The following is an 18,179-nucleotide window of genomic DNA, read 5'->3' as shown; positions in this document are numbered from 1 at the left end:
ATGTATACAGTCTGCCACTTTCGTTGCTGTGATGGAAGGATTTTCAGGACGGATGACAATAACTCCCATCCGTCCATTGGCTTCGAGGTGTTTGGCTGCTGTCCAAGTCTTTTATACTGTTTTCTCCATGTGCAGGCTCCCACTTAAGTAAATCATGCCATTCCAAACAAGGCAAGGAAAGGATTCAATTTCATCTCTAACATACAGAAATAGTACAATGCCCAGTTTCGTAGTTGACCCTTTCTAATGCTTGCCTAGCAATTCTGAATGATGAGCCTCTGTGTGCTAAATTTGGCCTGTACATGTGCGTGGATTTATAAAATAATTTTTGTACAGAGCACAGTGACATTAAACTTATATTCTGATTACAGAAGGTATCAGAGCTAACCAGTGAAATGACTAGAATAGATCAAGAAAATGCCAGGTGTCCAAGTGAGGCACTTCATAGGAAAATAGGCTCTGCATTCAGAACTCAACCTCTTAACAACTAAGCAAATGTTCTTAACAACTAATTTTTAAATCAAGACATCATTACTATGAACATGGAGAGAAAACTAATAAGATCTTAGCTCAACAAATGCACAAGCAGGAAGATTGCAATGCAATCCCAGCAGTCACCAACACAGACAGAGACAAAATCATTGACCATAAAAATATAATGCATACATTTAGAGACTACTATAAGACCTTACATTCCACTGAGTGTAATAATAATAATAATTCTTTACATTTAATGTCTGGATGCATTACAGATACCACAAATAAATACTCACTGCAGAGGATGGATAAACCTCTGACACTATCAGAATTACTGGATACTCTAAACTCATTTCAGAATGGGAAAGCAGGACGCCCTAATGGCTACCCTGCCGAATTTTAGAAATAAAATCTCAATTAAGCTAGCTCCCCTTTTATTAGCAACATTTACAGAAGCTAGAGACAATAAAATTCTACCTCAAAATTTTCGCCAAGCATTAATTACCATCTTTCCTAAACAAAATAAGGACTTATTACAATGTGCATCATACAGACCAAATTCGCTTCTGAATAATGATGTTAAGATACTCTCCAAAGTCCTATCTAGAAAGATTGAGAAAGTGCTTCTTTCAATAATATCACAAGACCAGACTGGATTTATTAAAGGCAGACACTTAGCTTCCAATTTTCAATGCCTGTTCAATGTACAGTAATATATTCACCCACAAAGTCTAACACCCCAGAGATGATATTTTCGTTGGATGGCGAAAAAGCATTTCATATGGTTGAATGGAACTAACTTTTCACTACATTGGAGAAATTTGGGTTTGGCCCAAACATTTGTGCATGGATCAAACTACTGTATACCAGTCCAGAAGCTTCAGTTTGTATTAACAACATTAATTCAGACTACTTTAAACTAGAACGTGGTACCAGACAAGGATGCCCCTTGTCACCACTGCTGTTTGCAATAGCCATTGAGCCACTGGCAGTTTACTTTCAAAATACTTATGAGATAAAGGGGATTATTAGAGAAGGACTTGAACAGAAATTTCTCTATATGCAGATGATATGGTACTGTGTATATCATACCTACAAAATATTGTGCCTGCAGTCCCAACAGTACTAACAAAATTTCAAAAGATTTCTGGTCTCGGAATTAATTTGAATAAGTGTTCTTTTTCCAGTGAATTCTCAAGCACACAATATTAGATTGGACACCTTCCCCCTTTATCATCACAGATAAGCTTAAATACCTAGGGGTAAACATCACAAGTAAACATAAAGCTCTTTTTCAACAAAAGTTTGCCGTCTGTATGGAAAAAATTAAGCAAGACTTGCATAGATGGTCTTCCCTTCATCTCACTTTAGCTGGAAGAATTAACATTGTTAAGATGACTATCCTTCCTAAGCTTGTTTGTTTATTTCAAAACATTTCAATATACATCAATAAATCATTTTTTAAGAAATTACATTCGACCATAACCTCATTCATTTGGAATTCAAAACATCCATGTATCCAAAGGGCGACCCTACAAAGACCTAAGGCGGAAGGTGGCATGGCTCTACCTAACTTTCAGTTTTATTACTGGGCAGCAAATATACAAGGTATAAAAACCTGGACATGGACATAAATAAATGAACATACACAGGTTTGGTCCGCAATAGAAATAAAATCCTGCAGTACTACTTTATAATTCTTGCTTTGTACCCCAATAAGTACAAGTCCTCGCCAATATACTAACAACCCAATTGTGCTTCACTCATTCAGAATATGGAACCAATGTAGGAAGTATTTTAAGATAGAGAAGCTTTTTATCTGTGGCACCTCTGCACGAGAACCACCTTTTTCCACTCTCTCAAATATACACAGTTTTTAATATGTGGAAAACATTCGGGATTAAATCACTTAGAGATCTGTACATTGTCAACATCTTTGCATCCTTTGAACAATTACACTCCAAATTTAATTTTCCAGCAACACATTTCTTTCACTACCTTCAAATTAGATACCTTGGTTAAACAAAACCTGCTCAATTTTCCTCACCTCCCACCTACCTCTATGCCAGAAAAATATTGATCACTCGGACAGCATCTCCGTAATATATAAAACCATTTTACAGTCCCTCCCTTTCAAAGATCCAAGAGTACTGTGGGAAAACGATCTCTCACTCAACATCTCAGAAAAGGAGTGAAAGGTAGTAATGCACAGAATTCACTTGAGCTCCATATGCACAAAGCATACAATTGTTCAACTTAAAATTATATATTGGGCACATCTGTCTTGTTTAAATTTGTCCAAATATTTTCCAAGGCAAGATCCAACTTACGAATGTTGCAGTCAAGTTCCAGCCTCACTGGGCCACATGTTCTGGGCGTGCACCAAATTAACATAATTCTGGAACAAAATCTTTAAATACCTTTCAGACAGCATTTGTGCCACAATCCCTCCTAATCCACTAACAGCTGTGTTTGGTATACTTCCAGATGGGCTTAAAGTGGAAAAGGACAAACAAACTGTAGTTGCCTTTATTACACTATTGGCACATAGACTTATCTTGCTCAACTGGAAGAATCCTAGCTCTTCTATTTTAAGTCAGTGCGTAACTGATGTTATATACTATTTGAAATTGTAAAAAATCAAATTCTCACTTAGAGGATCTGTGCAAAACTTTTTCGAAGCCTGGCAGGAACTAATCAATAACATTTTATGATAAGCATTTTAATTGAGGAAGCAGGTTCTCTCCCCTTTTTTTATGTTTTTCTTTTTTTTTTTTACTCTATTTTTATTAATTTATCTATTTATTATTTATACTAGCTTAAAGTTTTACTCTGCTGGCCTAGCTCTCTTTGTCATGGGTGGGGATGATTTGTTTTGAACCAAGTCTTGTAAAACTTGACTTATTTGTATGGAATGTTATTTGTTATTAAAATCAATAAAATCCAAAAAATGGAAAAAAAAATATCTATAGCTCTTTCTTTACAACATCTTCCATTTATACACTGATGTATTGTTATGTATAATATGTAAAGATTTCTAGTCAAGTTTTTTTTACAGCTGGGATTGAATTAAATATAAAAAGATTTCACATATTACAAATCTGGGCTACTAGACTAAAATTATTTTCTGGTATTTCATCATGATCCTTGTGTAGAATTCAAAAGTTAAATATGTTAGATGTTTAACATTAGTTTGTGCAGTCAACACAGGAACCTTTGAACACTGTAACTTCTTTCCATTATGACCTGATATCATTTAGTTCAAGAAGTCTTCATTCTTCATAGGTTGACTTTATTAATGTAGTTTTAAGTTTTTGTATCCTTGTGCATGATTTTCAGAACAAAATTAAGTGATGTTGTCTTTTACTTTAATCCAGTTTTCATAGTTTTGTGCACTTATTTTAAGACCATACATAGAGAGATATATTTTAGCCATTTATTAATAGCCACATCAAAGCATATATTTAACAAAACCATACCGTATAAAACTGGAAATTTTTGGGTTAACTTTCAAGACTATCTGCAATTGCTTGATAGGTATTTTTCACATGTCATTTCTGGGCACATGAGTAGGGATGGCCAAAAAGCCAAAGGTTGAAAACCAATGTAATTATGTGTGTGTTTTTTTTGTCTGATGTAAAATCAACTTGTTTATTGTGAAGGTCAGATTAATATTTTTGCTCTGTTCCTTTCATTGCACAACATATTTAAATTTGAGAAACATGAGATATAAACAAATGTTAGAACCTAATATGATTCAGTGGGAGTTTTAATAAGTATGCTATTGCACTTTTACTGTTCCAAGAGGTTGTGCAAAATAATAAAATAATAATACATTTTATTTATATAGCGCCTCTCCCATGCTCAAGGCACTTCAGTTTAAGAAAGAACGGCAGGGTATACAGTATATAGCATTGTACTAAACCAGATAAATAAATAAAGAAGAGTAAGATAGTAAATTCAGAGAAAAGCCTAACAGCCAACATAATTGATGGTCTAGTACACACACACTGGTTACATGAGCATCTTGACTTAGAGGTAAACTGAAAGAAGGGTAATAAAGTCAGTTAGAGCTAAAAGCCTTCCTGAACAGATAAGTTTTGAGTTGTTTTTTAAAAGAATTCATGGAGTCAGCTGATCTAATTAATTTCGGTAGGTCATTCCAGAGTCTGGGCGCTATACAGCTGAAGGCCCTATCACCTATGGAGTGTAGATTGCCAGAATCAGAGGACCTTAGTGGGCGGACAGGCACATAGTGATGGAGAAGGTCACTGATGTAGTTTGGCACAAGGTCATTTAAGGCTTTGTAGGTTATTAGTAGAATTTTATATTCAAGACACAGGGAGCCAATGAAGGCGAAGCAGGATGGGTGTTATGTACTCGCTGCTGCTGGTCAGTGTAAGGATTCTTGCAGCTGAGTTTTGAATAAGCTGGAGCTGTGATACAAGATTAGAAGGGGCACCTGCCAGTAGGGAATTACAGTAATCGATGCGGGATGTGATAAAAGCATGGACAAGTTTCTCAGCATTAGAAAAGGAGAGGAAGGAGCGAACACGTGATATGTCACGGAGATGAAAGTAAGAATATTGCTTAATGTGATTTATGTGAGTGGAATAATAAAGGGAGGAATCAAAAATGACACCAAGATTCCTTTCAGTAGAGGCAGGTCTGATGAGATCATCGCCAAGGTGGACTGGGAAAGAGCTCATTTTATTAAGTTGCAGTTTAGTCCCAATTTGCAGGAGTTCAGATTTGTTGCAATTTCATTTTAAAGAGTTCTGCTCCATCCAGGTTTTAATTTCACTGAGGCAAGTTGTGTGCTGAGAGAGGTCTGATGAAGTTCCACTTTTAACATTGAAACAGAGCTGAGTATCGTCTGCATAATAATGATAACCCAGTCCAAAGCTACAAATGATATGGCCAAGGGGAAGCATATAAATACAGAAAAACAGAGGACAGAGCCCTGTGGAACTCCTTGTACGACTGCCGCTGTGCTGTTTCACAGCTATGCTGTCTCTGAAACCAGTCTGAAAGGGTTCCATCAAATTATTAGAAGTTTGTGCACTCCTTTCACTGGAGGAAGGCATTTCCAACTAAAGACCCTCTCACACTACAAGATTTTTCCAGTAATTTTCCATCATAGAAATCATTTACATAATCTTGGCAAATCAGAGGCAGTCTCTGTGCACTCTTGTGGCTGCCAGTTGTGTAGTTTGGCATCCACAATTTAATTTCAGTGACACACAATTTTTGTGATTATGTAATTTTTTGTAAATGATGACAATGTACTCTGTATGAGAGACAGTTACCTTTCTTTTGGTAGGATTTTCGAGATGCTGTTGCCAAATCTTCTAGGCTTTGTGGGAAACCAGTGATTGAAGATCGCATCTTAAACCAGATTCTTTACTACCTGCCGCAGCTCTATGAGCTAAACCGTGATCTGCTCCGTGAGCTAGAGGACCGAATAGCCCATTGGTAAGCAGATTCCCCCCCCCCCCCCCCCATTATGTAACAGAATTTTTTTTTTTGGTGAAAGTTTAAAAAAAAATGTCCATGTGTTCACTTTAAATACGGTAGATTCCATTTTGAAAAGAGGTATTCTTTTACTGTGACTACCACTGAACTGGGTAAGTGGATGGATGGATATTGTCTTTATCGAACTGGAAAATGTAATTATTAAATGCAATAGTACTTGATTTTTGATAATTTATATATGTCACTAAATATTGTCTGTTTTTAGCTTAAATTTTACTGGATTAATTTGTCACTGGTATGAAAATTAGTTTCTTAGTACCTGTTTTCTTAATGTGGAGTTTGATTTGTAATTTGCTGTTATTTAGGGTAGAGGAGAGGAAATGGTTTAAATTGTTAAAGTAACAAGGCAGAACTTTTAAAGTTCTGTTTAAACCTGAATTGGAAAGCAGAGTGTACACATTGGGGACATGCTGTGCCTTCAGGTCACTGGAATTAATATTGTAATTCGTTAGTGCAGTGTCAACAACTGAATTTAATGGCTATATGTTTGTTTTATAGGAATGATCATCAGCGAATTGCTGATATTTTTGTGAAGAAGGGGCCATACCTTAAAATGTATTCTACATACATTAAGGAGTTTGACAAAAATATTGCACTACTGGATGAGCAGTGTAAAAAGAACCCTAGTTTTGGCAGTGTTGTCAAGGAGTTTGAGGTACAGTGTCTGCTGAATCAGTTTTTATGTCTTCCTTCAGCTGCTCCCATTTAGGGGCTGCCATAGTGGATTATCCATCTCCATCTATCCCTGTCTTTTTACACCATTGTCATCTGCACATTTGATTTGGCACAGGTTTCGTGTCAGATGCCCTTCCTCACCCAACCCTCCCTAGTTTACCTGGGCTTGAGACTGGCACTAAGACCACACTGACTTGGTTGGGGTATACCCACAATCATGCATATTAGACCAATTTTAAGTTTGTGCTCTGTGACAGAGTAGCATCTTGTCCAGGGTTGGTTCCTGGTTTGTCTGTTGTCCTGACTCTGGCTTTAAGTGGGTTTGATAATGGACACATATCTCTTACAGCAAGCATGTTGGAGTAAAGTTTGTGGGGTTTCAGATCTGAAAATATCACTTGTTAGGGATCTACCACATTACAGTCCTGTATGAAAATTCATCCATTTTCTGAAATCACTTTTTCTGTTGCAGTATTATTGGGAGGCAAATGCTTTCCTTGTAGGATCAGGTGTAGTGGAGGAACCAGCCCTAGTTGGGACACCAGCTCATCACTAGGGACACTCATATGCAGACACAGATAAACATACCTCTATTCCTCACAGATGGGTGTTCATTGACCTTTAGAAACCATTGGACCTTCCATGTACCTGAGGAAAGGCTTAGAAAAACTTAATAGAAATTTGAAACTTTGTATAATGTGTGGCCTTTTGCCTGGAGTATTGTTTCAAGTGTACACAAAGCCCCAACAAGACTTGGTACTTTATTGTATTTATTTCCCTTTCAGCAATTAGGTGAAAGTGATATTAAGGTTATTCAACCAAGAGCCAAAAATTTATTTTATTACCCTAAAATATATTTTTGTGGTAGTGGATTTTTAGTTAATATACTTAAACTATATTGAAGTCAGTTTCTAGCTCTAACTTATTTCCTCAAGTATTTTTATACATTTTTATTTTTATAATATCCAAGGTGCTCAGAGTTGTTCATGAATCTTGGTCTCAGATTTTTAAGTTAGTACTATTTTGACTCTATTTTGGTTATTTGATGGTGAGTAGTTGAGAGTTTTTGATGGATATATTGCAGCAGTGGTGCTTCTAGTAACCAACCAGTTGAATTCCTTTTGCAAATGAATGATGAATTTGATAAATACTTAACAATTTTCTTTTAGATGAGCCCTCGATGTGCAAACCTGGCTCTGAAGCATTATCTACTAAAGCCTGTACAACGAATTCCACAGTACCGACTACTGCTAACAGGTAATTTATTAGTCAGAGCATTGTTGTGAAGTTTTGTACTTTTTTTTTTTTTTTTGTTCCCTTATTACTTAATTATTGGGCGTCTGATTATTAAAAAAAAGTTAAAGATGGCAAAAAGTGAGGTGGGAAAATGTATAATTTTTTTATTATTTTTACATGATTGCTGAACATCACAAGGCTTAATTGCATACTTTTTAGTTGTCTTTAGTAGGTTTTCATGGCCGAAACAGTAGTAATTGCAGCTTGTGATATCACATGGTGTTTGCCTCCAAATGTGGTTGGAAGGAAGAGTCAGTAAAAAAACAAAAGCCACATAACGTTTGCACATTGTTTCCCTCACTGCCTTACTGTGAAAGTAGGAGTCTTCCAAACTCTAGCTTCGGAAAGCTTCCCAGGTTATATATAATGCCATTAAAAAGACCAATTCTTTAACTTTATTGATTAACAAATTCTACAATGACCTTTTTCTGTAATTTTTTTGTTTTTGTGTAAGGCTAATTATATCATTCTAAAATACTTTTTTAATTGGAGAACTGTCCAGCCAATGTGTCAAATTTTTTGAGAATTAAAAAAAAAGCTTTAAACTTGTACTGCATTGATTGTAATACAGTAAAATGAGCACAGACATAAACAGAATGCATGATGTTAGTAACGCAGAGATGCATATTTCCTGCACTGTAGTGTACTATCTCTCCAGTTAATAAAATGTTTTTTTTCCATTTAAGGGATTCTGGAAGTACTAGGGGGCTCCGCCCCCTGCTCGCTTCGCTCGCCAACCCCTGGTGTTGGGAAATGATAAAGAGCGTGATGTATGAATGAGATGTAGAATAGTGTGAAGGTGTAGATGATGCATATAGAAAGCAAACAATAAAGTGTGTGGCACAGTGTAAAGGTTTATTGGAAAATTTCTTTGTAAACGCCGTTTAAGTGTAAAAGGTAATTCCAGGTCAGAACTTGTAAGGTCAATGAAGATGGTCATTGTCGTGATCAGAGTCAACTTTGTCAGAGCTTAGAAAGAGTTGTGTCTCTCCAGGAAGTAATGCAATGACTTGGGTATTTATGTTTTACACATTAATATTTTTTGGACATAATATAGTGCGTTGTGTTAAAAGGGGCATTTGGTCTAATGAGATTGCTGTTCCAAATATCTCTGTAACTAAGTCGTCTCAGATAAAGGCTTGAGGAATTGTAATAATATCTGGGTGAAGTCTATCTGTATTGGTGAGTGTACCATCTCCCAGTTGTAATAACCAATTGTTATGATCTGAATCTGGACATTGCATGTTTTGTACTAACTGTATCTTTTGAAAGCAATGTTGAGTAAGTGACTGGATGCCATTGTACATTCATCAATAATTAACAGTTTTGCAAGACGGATGTCACGTGCAGTGCTACTGTTCATGTTCATAGTGGATACCGATTTGTAGGATCTAATGCAGTTCATAAAGTTTTTACTTTCAGGTACATCGTTAGTTAGAAGCTTCTGTAGATATTCAGGATATGAATGTAAAGGAGGCAGTCTAATTTGATCCTTTTGACAACAACGTGTAAATGTATTACTTGTATTGCCAGTTGTTTCTTCAGGGAAGTTAAGTGAATGACAATGATTGCAAATGACATTCATTAATCCGAATGAATTTTCCTGAATAGTGGACTCATTATTGAACGCGTTGTCAGCTAACTGGCGTAAGCGTTTAGCAGGTGTCTGTCGTTGATGTCCGTGACCTGTATGTTTTGCTTGTGCCGTTTGAGAGGCGCGTCGTTGTATGTCCAGTATTTGGGACGTGTTGTTTTGGAGCTGTAATCGATTTGCCTGTGCTGTGTGAGAAGCCTGTTGCAGTTTACGGCGTTCATTGTTTGTATTGAGCCTTGCCGTTTTTGTATGTAGGTCAGTTGAGCTTTCTCTTTTTGGAGCCTTGCCTGCTTGTTTTCCGGCATTCCAGATGCGCGGTTTAGACGTCTGCGTTTATTTATTTTGTCCCTTCGCTGTCGTTTCTGTATGTCTGAGACGGGAGGTGTTTCGTTTTGAACCCGTGCCTGTATCGATGCAGCACTGTGAGACGCGCGCTGCATGCGTCTACGTTCATGTTGTACTCGTGATCGTGAATTCATGACTTGTTTGTTCTTCAGCGTTAGATATATGGATAAGTAATAAGGAGGATCACACTCACTGTTAATATGGAGCCTTTTCTGCGGTTGAACGGTTAATAGTGCCTCATTGTAATGAGATCCACCTATGCTGCATAGTGTGAATTGTGTTTGGTCCCGTTATCCGAGCCGTATCGTTTTGTACCCGTGATCGTGAATTCATGACTTGTTTGTTCTTCAGCGTGAGAAATATGGATAAGTAATAAGGAGGATTGCACTATCTGTTAATATGGAGCCTTTTCTGCGGTTGAACGGTTAATAGTGCCACATTGTAATGAGATCCACCTATTCTGCATAGTGTGAACGTGTTGAGATGACGTATGTTTAATAGGGACGGTTCATTTAGAAATGGGGCTTTGTGTGTCATTTGTTATTTATGTTAGTGTGGTCGTGGGTCTGAATCGTCGTTTTTGTGTACGTTTCGTGTGCTATGTCCGTAGTCTGTCCCGTTTTGTGTCCAATGGGTTTTATGTGGTGCTCGCGGCTTCTTTTTTTTTTGTGTGGTAGGGGCTTGTTGAATCCTTCTCTTTGTGTGTGTCCCGTTTCGTGTGCAATGGGTTTCGTGCACAGCGCCGGCATCTGACTCCTTTTTTCTGTGGTCTGACTCCTTTTTTCTGTGCGCAGTGCCTCATTTCTTATTTTAGGTTGCATTCCATCCGGTTCCCGTTGCTTTGGGGGGGGGGGGGGGGGATTTGTGGGGCGCCTGCGCAGTACGTCTTTTGCGTCCACGGCCCATTGCCGGATGTCCCTGCGTCCATCCGGTTTATCATTCTCGGTTAGTAATGTGGATTAGATACCATTTACAATTTTGTCCAAAGCAGTCTAACACACTGTTGTACATGAAGGACAGTGAAATGTTCTTTCCCAGCTGTGTTTTCAAATAATGAATTGAGGTTGAGGGAAACTAACACAAACGACTTTGCTTCTTTCAGTGTCTCTCTTAAAAATTTCAATAGTATTATTTTCTGATTCTACTACAAGTTGCACCCAACATGTAAATCTAGAAGGCAGTTTACATTTTTGTTTTGGTAAAGGTGAAAAAAATAATACTATGGCAGACTAAGATGAAAAGGAAAGGTTGATGATTTGTTTTTTACTTTGTGTTTCACTGCATCTTAGGAAATGGGGGGTCTTGGTGGCACACTACCTGAGGAGAGCTGAGCAAAGAGAACTCGGTTACAAATTTCACAATCACTCTAACAATCAAATCACTTAAACAAAAACACTGTGACCAAGCTAGAAATTGAATCTGACAATATATAAATATTAACTATAACACTATACCAATACTATGTACTGTATATTATATATGAATTTCTTTTTCTGTAATTGTCGGATCATTCATGCAAGCTCTTTCTACACACAGATGCACAAAAACACATAGTCATGATTGTGAAATGATATAATTTTTTTTTTTTAAATCAGTGGAAGAATAACTTCTAGTATGGAAGAAAAAAAATCATAATGTGGCTCGAAACAGCCCAGACATTTATTATACTGGCCATTATACATGTAGCAACCAGTTTGCATTCTTGTTGGTGGCTATAGGAACTGCAATAGCCTTGATAAAGAACATTTGAAAAAAAAAAAGGTCCCAAATTTGGATATTTGGATTTGGGGGCTGTGAGGCAAAATGTGTTAGGGAGTAGTTTAATTACTGCAGGCAAGAGTTACATTATCATGGGTTCTAGTCAACCTCTCCATGTTGGAATCCAGAAATATGGAGATTCTTGATGATGATGTTTTTGTGGGTGTATGTGTGTTTTAACAAGATCTTTTTAGGTACATCTAGCCTGATCAATACCCTAAGGAGTGTACCTATAATACAGTGGAGGGATTAAATCTCTTGGCTTGTCTAAGAGAGCCTAAGAATTCAGTGATCTTAAATGGAGAGGGTTTTTATTTACTCTGCTCAACTTGCTTTTCTATTTTCACAGGCACATTTAGGTATGGAGAATGATACATGGAGAATTACCAGATCTGACTGCCTCAGAAAACTAATCTCATTTGTATCCCATTCATTAAGTGTATCAATATAAATACACAATATAAATAGTTATCCTATTTTATTTTGGTGTTGAAAAAAGGTTAATCTCCAATTAACATTTTGTGCCAGTTTAATTTGGTTATTAGCTCTTAGCTCTGTAGAAAGAGATATTCTCTGTGTTTCTGGTTTCAATGTACATAGCTGCCTTCTTGTGTAATTATAAAGTAGTATGTTTTCAAAATGTTTGTTGATACTACCAAAACCAAATTTAACAGTTTGGATAATGTGTTTGATCACTTCATGAAAGTTAGGTTTGACTTACTTTGAATAAACCTGGGAAAAAGAAAGTAACTGTTGAGAGAAGTAGAGGAAGCAAGTGCATATCTTTTATTGTTCTTCTCTATTGAAGGATGTAGATACTTAAATTATTTAATATTCAACTCCTTTACTCATAAAAATCCCTGCCTATGTGTACACCTTTACAGTAGTTCATAAGTGACACAATGTACTTTATGCAGTAGTCTTTTTATCAAGAAAGCCATTAAGTAGCTCAGTTAAGTTTGGATATTCTGCTTCAGACTGCAGGGCTCCAGACAGAAAAAAAAATTTGGGGAGCCATTGGCTCCTAAACCCAAAAAATGCTTTTTTTTGGGAGCCATAATCTCTACCGCATGCCAAATGTGAAATAAACAAATAATATTTACTTGTATTGTTTATTTGTTTCTTCGGTCGACCTCACACTGCCTTTCCTTTCTCCTATCTGAGCTATTTGACCTGCCTACTAGTGTCCTCTGCAAGGTCTTATAGATAATAATAACAGAAGAAAAAATGACACATAAATGTGAACAGTGCAAATGTTTACTAATAAGCAATACTTCAAGTCCAGAGTCTTATACACAACATGTGTAAGGAACACTACAAATTCAAACACTGAAAATGTCTTACACATAATAACACAAGAATTAACACAATAACAAACATGATAAACAATCATTTCTGAAATAATCATTTCACAATGAGTGTACAAATATAAAGAAATTAATTAGTCTTCAAGTTCACTGTCACTAACCATTACAATATCAGCATCATTAGGCCAGCCAGTATACTTTGGTCTGCGCTTTTTTGCTGGCTGACAACCAGCGCTTTACACTGGGTTCTGGGTCAAAAAGTTCAAGTGTAGGGCCCTCTGTACTGAACCTTACCAAGTCTTCCAGTGTTTCTACATTTAGGGAGTTGCGCACTTTTGATTTTATTCTGTTTTGTGCTGAAAATCCTCGCTCGCACTGAGCTGCAGATATCAGAAGCACCAGAATTATTTCGACTAAGTGAAGCTGATTTTTAAAATCTGTACAGAACGGCTCCTTGCTCAGCATCACTGTCCATAGGTCACCGTAAGTCTTATCGATAAACTGACCCTTCACTAATATTTTCAGCATTAGCCATTCCTTCTGTACAGCTGTGACATCACAGCCATTGTTTGATAAGAGCTCTCTGTACCATTTAATAAGTGTGTCTCTCACACTTGCCATAGCTATCAATGTCCTCTGTCCATGCATCATGACAAAATACTGAAAATGACTTGATGATTTCTGATCCCTTTGAATGTCTGTGCTGTGTAACACTTGACATCATGTTTGCAAACCTGATCTCCAATTCTTTAACAGTAATGTCAACTGTTTTTTCAATTGCGGCCTTTAGATCACTTCTGAATGTGGCCTGATTTTGGGGGCCTTTCAATTTAACATTTTGGAAGGTTATGACTGTGTGGCTACTTGCAGCCCTCTCACTCCTGCTTGTTGATGGCCCTTCCTGTTGCACTGAACCTTCAGGCTGAGAACCTATGTGCTGTAAGAATTCCCGCAGCTTCCCTTCTCTCAAAGCATTTTCCTTCAATCCTTTAATTGTTACCACACAGCCCACAATTGCAGCAACTGCCTGAGGAAGTATAAGAGAATTTTTTTTGAAGTGTAAGGCTCAGCTTTGAGACATTTGAAAAAAGGTCATGTAAAAAGTGACAAAAGGCAACAAAAGACAGGCTTTCCATTTGCTGAACAATGTGTTTGGCTCTTCCCTTTATGTCTATGTTTTTGGACATGACTGCAAGGTGCTCCATATGATGATGCATAGCAGTGTACTGCCCCTGTTGCATAGTTTGAATGGAGAAAAACTGAGAGAGCCCGATAAATGTGTGGCAACCAGCGCGGAGTTTTTACTGCTGATGGGTTTCGTACTGTGCATCCTAACTCTGCTCCTATAGCCTTCAGCTCCCGCTTGCTTTTGGGACTGAAATGGTACGTTTTCCACACTAGTTGTAGAAGCTCATAAACTTTTTCAATCATTGGTACTGACCTTTGTGTGTTTAGCATTGCCAGTTCCAGCCGATGGAGTAGACAGTGGAAAGACAGAGCATGTTCACCTATCTCTTTTCTGAAAAGTGCCCCTATTCCCCCTGTTGCACCCATGTTCACGCTTGCACCATCTGCTCCAAAACCACTCATTTTATGTACCCACCAATTTGGGTTGGTTGGGTCAGAATTCTGAAGCAGTGATTTAATGGCGTTTTGAATCCCTTCTGCATGACCATAATCAATCTCAGCCAAACCTACTAGATGAGTCTTAGGTGTTCCATCAGATACATACCTACAGTATGTGATGACATTGTCTTTCCCTGAGACATCTGTTCCACAATCAGTTATAACAGAGATGTAGTTTACCTTTAAAGCTTCTTCCAGCACATTACTTTTTAATTCATCTGCAATGCAACCTACAAACTCTGCACATGCTGTATCATTATCATATGTTTTTGACATATCCATGCCATTCTTCTTCATCAGCAGAATTTGAGATTTAAACTTTGTGAACGGTATTTCTTCCAGTGCAATCATATATGCTACATTGAATTTTATTTTTAATTATTTTATCTCATTTTCTGTCACTTTCTCACAAGCACGTTGCACTGCCTTTGCTATGGGGGTGTCACGAGGAGCAGACCTAGCGATCAAACAGTCTCTGGCATTCTTGAGTTTCTTACTCTCACCATGCTTTTTCACAGTTTCCTTTTTAAAGTGGCTCGTACCACAAATGAATTCAGTTTTACCAGCAATTTCTTGTCCGGCTTGTGCACGAAAGTTGCAATACATCTTTCCCTTGTCATACCTTAACCAATCGAACTCCTGTAACCAAGCCACTTTAAACCATCTTCCAGGCGTTGGAGCCGCGGGCGCAGAAGACTTTGCTAACGGGACGGAGTTGTCATTCTTTAATAACTGTACATTTCCGGACGCCGGTGGCTGTACCTCAGATAACCCACTGACTGAATTATCTTCGGTTCATTCAGAAGTAGACAAGGCAGCATTTGGACATGTGGGCATTGAGAAAAAGTCGGAAATTTTTTGTTTGGCCATTTTGCGTGTTACATGGAAACTTAGAACATTTTGCGTGTTATGTGGAAAGTTAGGACAGAATTCGAGGAGTAGTCGTGGCCCGATTCTCTTCTATTTCAGATCCCTATCCGCAGCAGTTAGCGAGATGACGTTTGAAGCAGAGTGGGCGTGTCAGATGATGCCTCGCTTCGGTTTGCCTTTAATCATGTGATAGTGTAATAGGAAAGGCAGACGCGGGCTGAGAGTGTTCGCTCATAATTAAAAGCTGTTTCTGCTGCTTTAAATTTAAAACTTTTCTTAGATTGAGAGAGAGAGTCGCCACCGGCGACTGGAATGAAAAAACTAGTTGCAAAATAGAAAATCAAGTCGCATTGGCGACCATTTTAGTCGCCATCTGGAGCCCTGGACTGGGGTTATAACCAAAACTATAGTGGTTACCACTTTGACTTGCAATAAAAAGATGAGAATTCTTGCAATGTTATTCTCTATCTTTTAGTTCTTCAGTATTACTTTTCAGATTTTTTATTTTTTCAGACTATTTAAAAAACCTGGTAGAAGGATCCTCAGATTATAAAGACACTCAAGGTAAGTTGTTTTTAAATTGAAGTCAGTTTGTTCTGAATTCCTAAAGTAAAACAGTATGTCGCTGATCTGAAAATGTGTCACTTTTCTTAAAACAACGAACCAACTAAACACTATTCTGTATGTTTGTCACTTATATTAAGAAAACTAAGCTAAACTTTGAAATAACTGGACAATCTATTTAAATCCAACTGCATAATACATTATTATTAATCTGCAATATACCAGGGGGGACCCAAAAGAAATAAGACTGGCTTTTGTGTGGCTGGAAGGCGAGTGGAAGGGGTTAGATAAAGGTCAGTGCTTGTTCTCTCATCCTTTGTCAGTCAGTAGCCAGACAGACACCCCTGTGAAACAATCTCACTTGTCATGCAGTCATTGTTTTTAGAAGCTGTTCTCGTGACCCTGTTGAAATTGTGATGTTGGATTTGACGGAACAAAGAACTTGTTTGAAATTTTATTTTCTATTTGGCAAAACACCAACGGAATCATTCCAAATGCTTCAGATGGCTTTCAAGGAAGAAGCTCTGAGTCGGGCGAGAGTTTTCGAATGGTTTTCGTGCTTCAAAAATTTAAGCATCGAGGATCAACCCCGTTTTGGACGCCCTTCAAGCAGCCAGAACGACGAAAACATTGCAAAAATCCGTGAAAAAATAAACGAAGACCGTCATTACACAATTGATAAGTTTTCAGAAGCTACAGGAGTAACATGGAGCTCAGTTCAGCACATTTTGAGTGAAGACCTGGGCATGAGGCGTGTTTCTGCCAAATTTCTCCCCTGTCTGCTAACAGATGACCAGCGGAACACTCAACTCAATGTGTGCAAAGACTTGAAAATGGAGCTTGAAAGCGACCCAGACTTCTTGTCCTAGGTCATAACAGGTGACGAGAGTTGGTCTTATGGGTATGACCCTGAAACAAACAAGCATCGAGCCAGTGGAAGCATCTTGATTCACCAAGGCCCAAAAAATCCAGACAGGTGAGATTGAACGTAAAAATGATGGTGATTTGTTTCTTTGACATTAGAGGCATTGTGCACAAGGAATTTGTTCCAAGGGTTCAGATGGCCAACCAAGAATAGTATCTGGGGGTCTTAAGACGGCTGACAGAGTGCAGAGAACAAGGCCGGAATTGTGTCAGTCGTGCGAATGGCTCCTTCACCATGACAATGCAAAAGGAGATTGGACAAGTGTGTGTCTTCCACACACACTTTTGAAATATTTTTTTTTTAAATATTTTAAATAAAATGATTGCTTTTGAAAATGGCTCGTTTTTTTTGGGGTATGCAGAGTATGCACACAGTTCCACATTTCACACATGTCTAAAATGTTTAACTCTCTTAATAAAACAAGGTAATACCTGCATATATATTACAGTAATATCTGCTGTTTCATCACGGATAAAACCTTAAACACATTTTTAAGCATCACTTCTGTAGGTTGAATTTTTTTTTTTCAGAAATACTCACTTTTTGTGTAAAAGTTCAAAATTATTTTGCTTAGATTGTGCAAAACAAAATTAATAAATGTATACAAAGTAATATTAAATTGTATGATAATATTTAAAAAATTGGATGCATTAATAACTCATATAACATTTGCAATATATGTTGCACTGGTGATACTTGCTTTTTTTATCATCTGTGGCTAGAGACAATATAGTCTCATTGTTTTTTGTTTTCATAAGAGGGTGAAAATGAAGTTCAGTTACACTTCTTAACAAGCATGAGCAGTAGCCACAGCTGATGCCTTGCTGTAAGGAGAACATGTATCCAAAATGCCAGAGACTCTGTTTATTTCATGTTCTTTGGTGCCCTCTACAACAACAACAACATTTATTTATATAGCACATTTTCATACAAATAATGTAGCTCAAAGTGCTTTACATGATGAAGAAAAGAGAAAAAAAGACAAAGTAAGAATTAAAATAAGACAACACTAATTAACATAGAATAAGAGTAAGGTCCGATGGCCAGGGAGGACAGAAAAAAACAAAAAAAACTCCAGACGGCTGGAGAAAAAAGATTAAATCTGTAGGTGTTCCAGACCATGAGACCGCCCAGCCCCCTCTGGGCATTCTACCTAACATAAATGAACAGTCCTCTTTGTATTTAGGGTTCTCATGGAAGGACTTGA

At 37.5% G+C, this 18,179-nt stretch overlaps 1 protein-coding gene across 1 annotated transcript in view; it reads left to right on the top strand.

Moving 5' to 3' along the window:
- Nucleotides 1–18,179, top strand: part of fgd6 (FYVE, RhoGEF and PH domain containing 6) — a 178,924-nt gene that overhangs the window by 120,013 nt on the left and 40,732 nt on the right. Inside the window, exons 6-9 of the mRNA XM_028813419.2 lie at nt 5,801–5,952; nt 6,511–6,667; nt 7,857–7,944; nt 15,997–16,047. Coding sequence (XP_028669252.2) covers nt 5,801–5,952; nt 6,511–6,667; nt 7,857–7,944; nt 15,997–16,047 — 448 coding nt within the window. The remainder of the gene's footprint in view (nt 1–5,800; nt 5,953–6,510; nt 6,668–7,856; nt 7,945–15,996; nt 16,048–18,179) is intronic.

Source organism: Erpetoichthys calabaricus, chromosome 1 (genome assembly GCF_900747795.2).
Source record: "Erpetoichthys calabaricus chromosome 1, fErpCal1.3, whole genome shotgun sequence".
In the NCBI taxonomy this organism is placed as follows: Eukaryota; Metazoa; Chordata; class Cladistia; order Polypteriformes; family Polypteridae; genus Erpetoichthys; species Erpetoichthys calabaricus.
The sequence above is the reverse complement of the archived record's forward strand: the minus strand, read 5'-3'. Positions and strand labels throughout refer to the sequence as shown.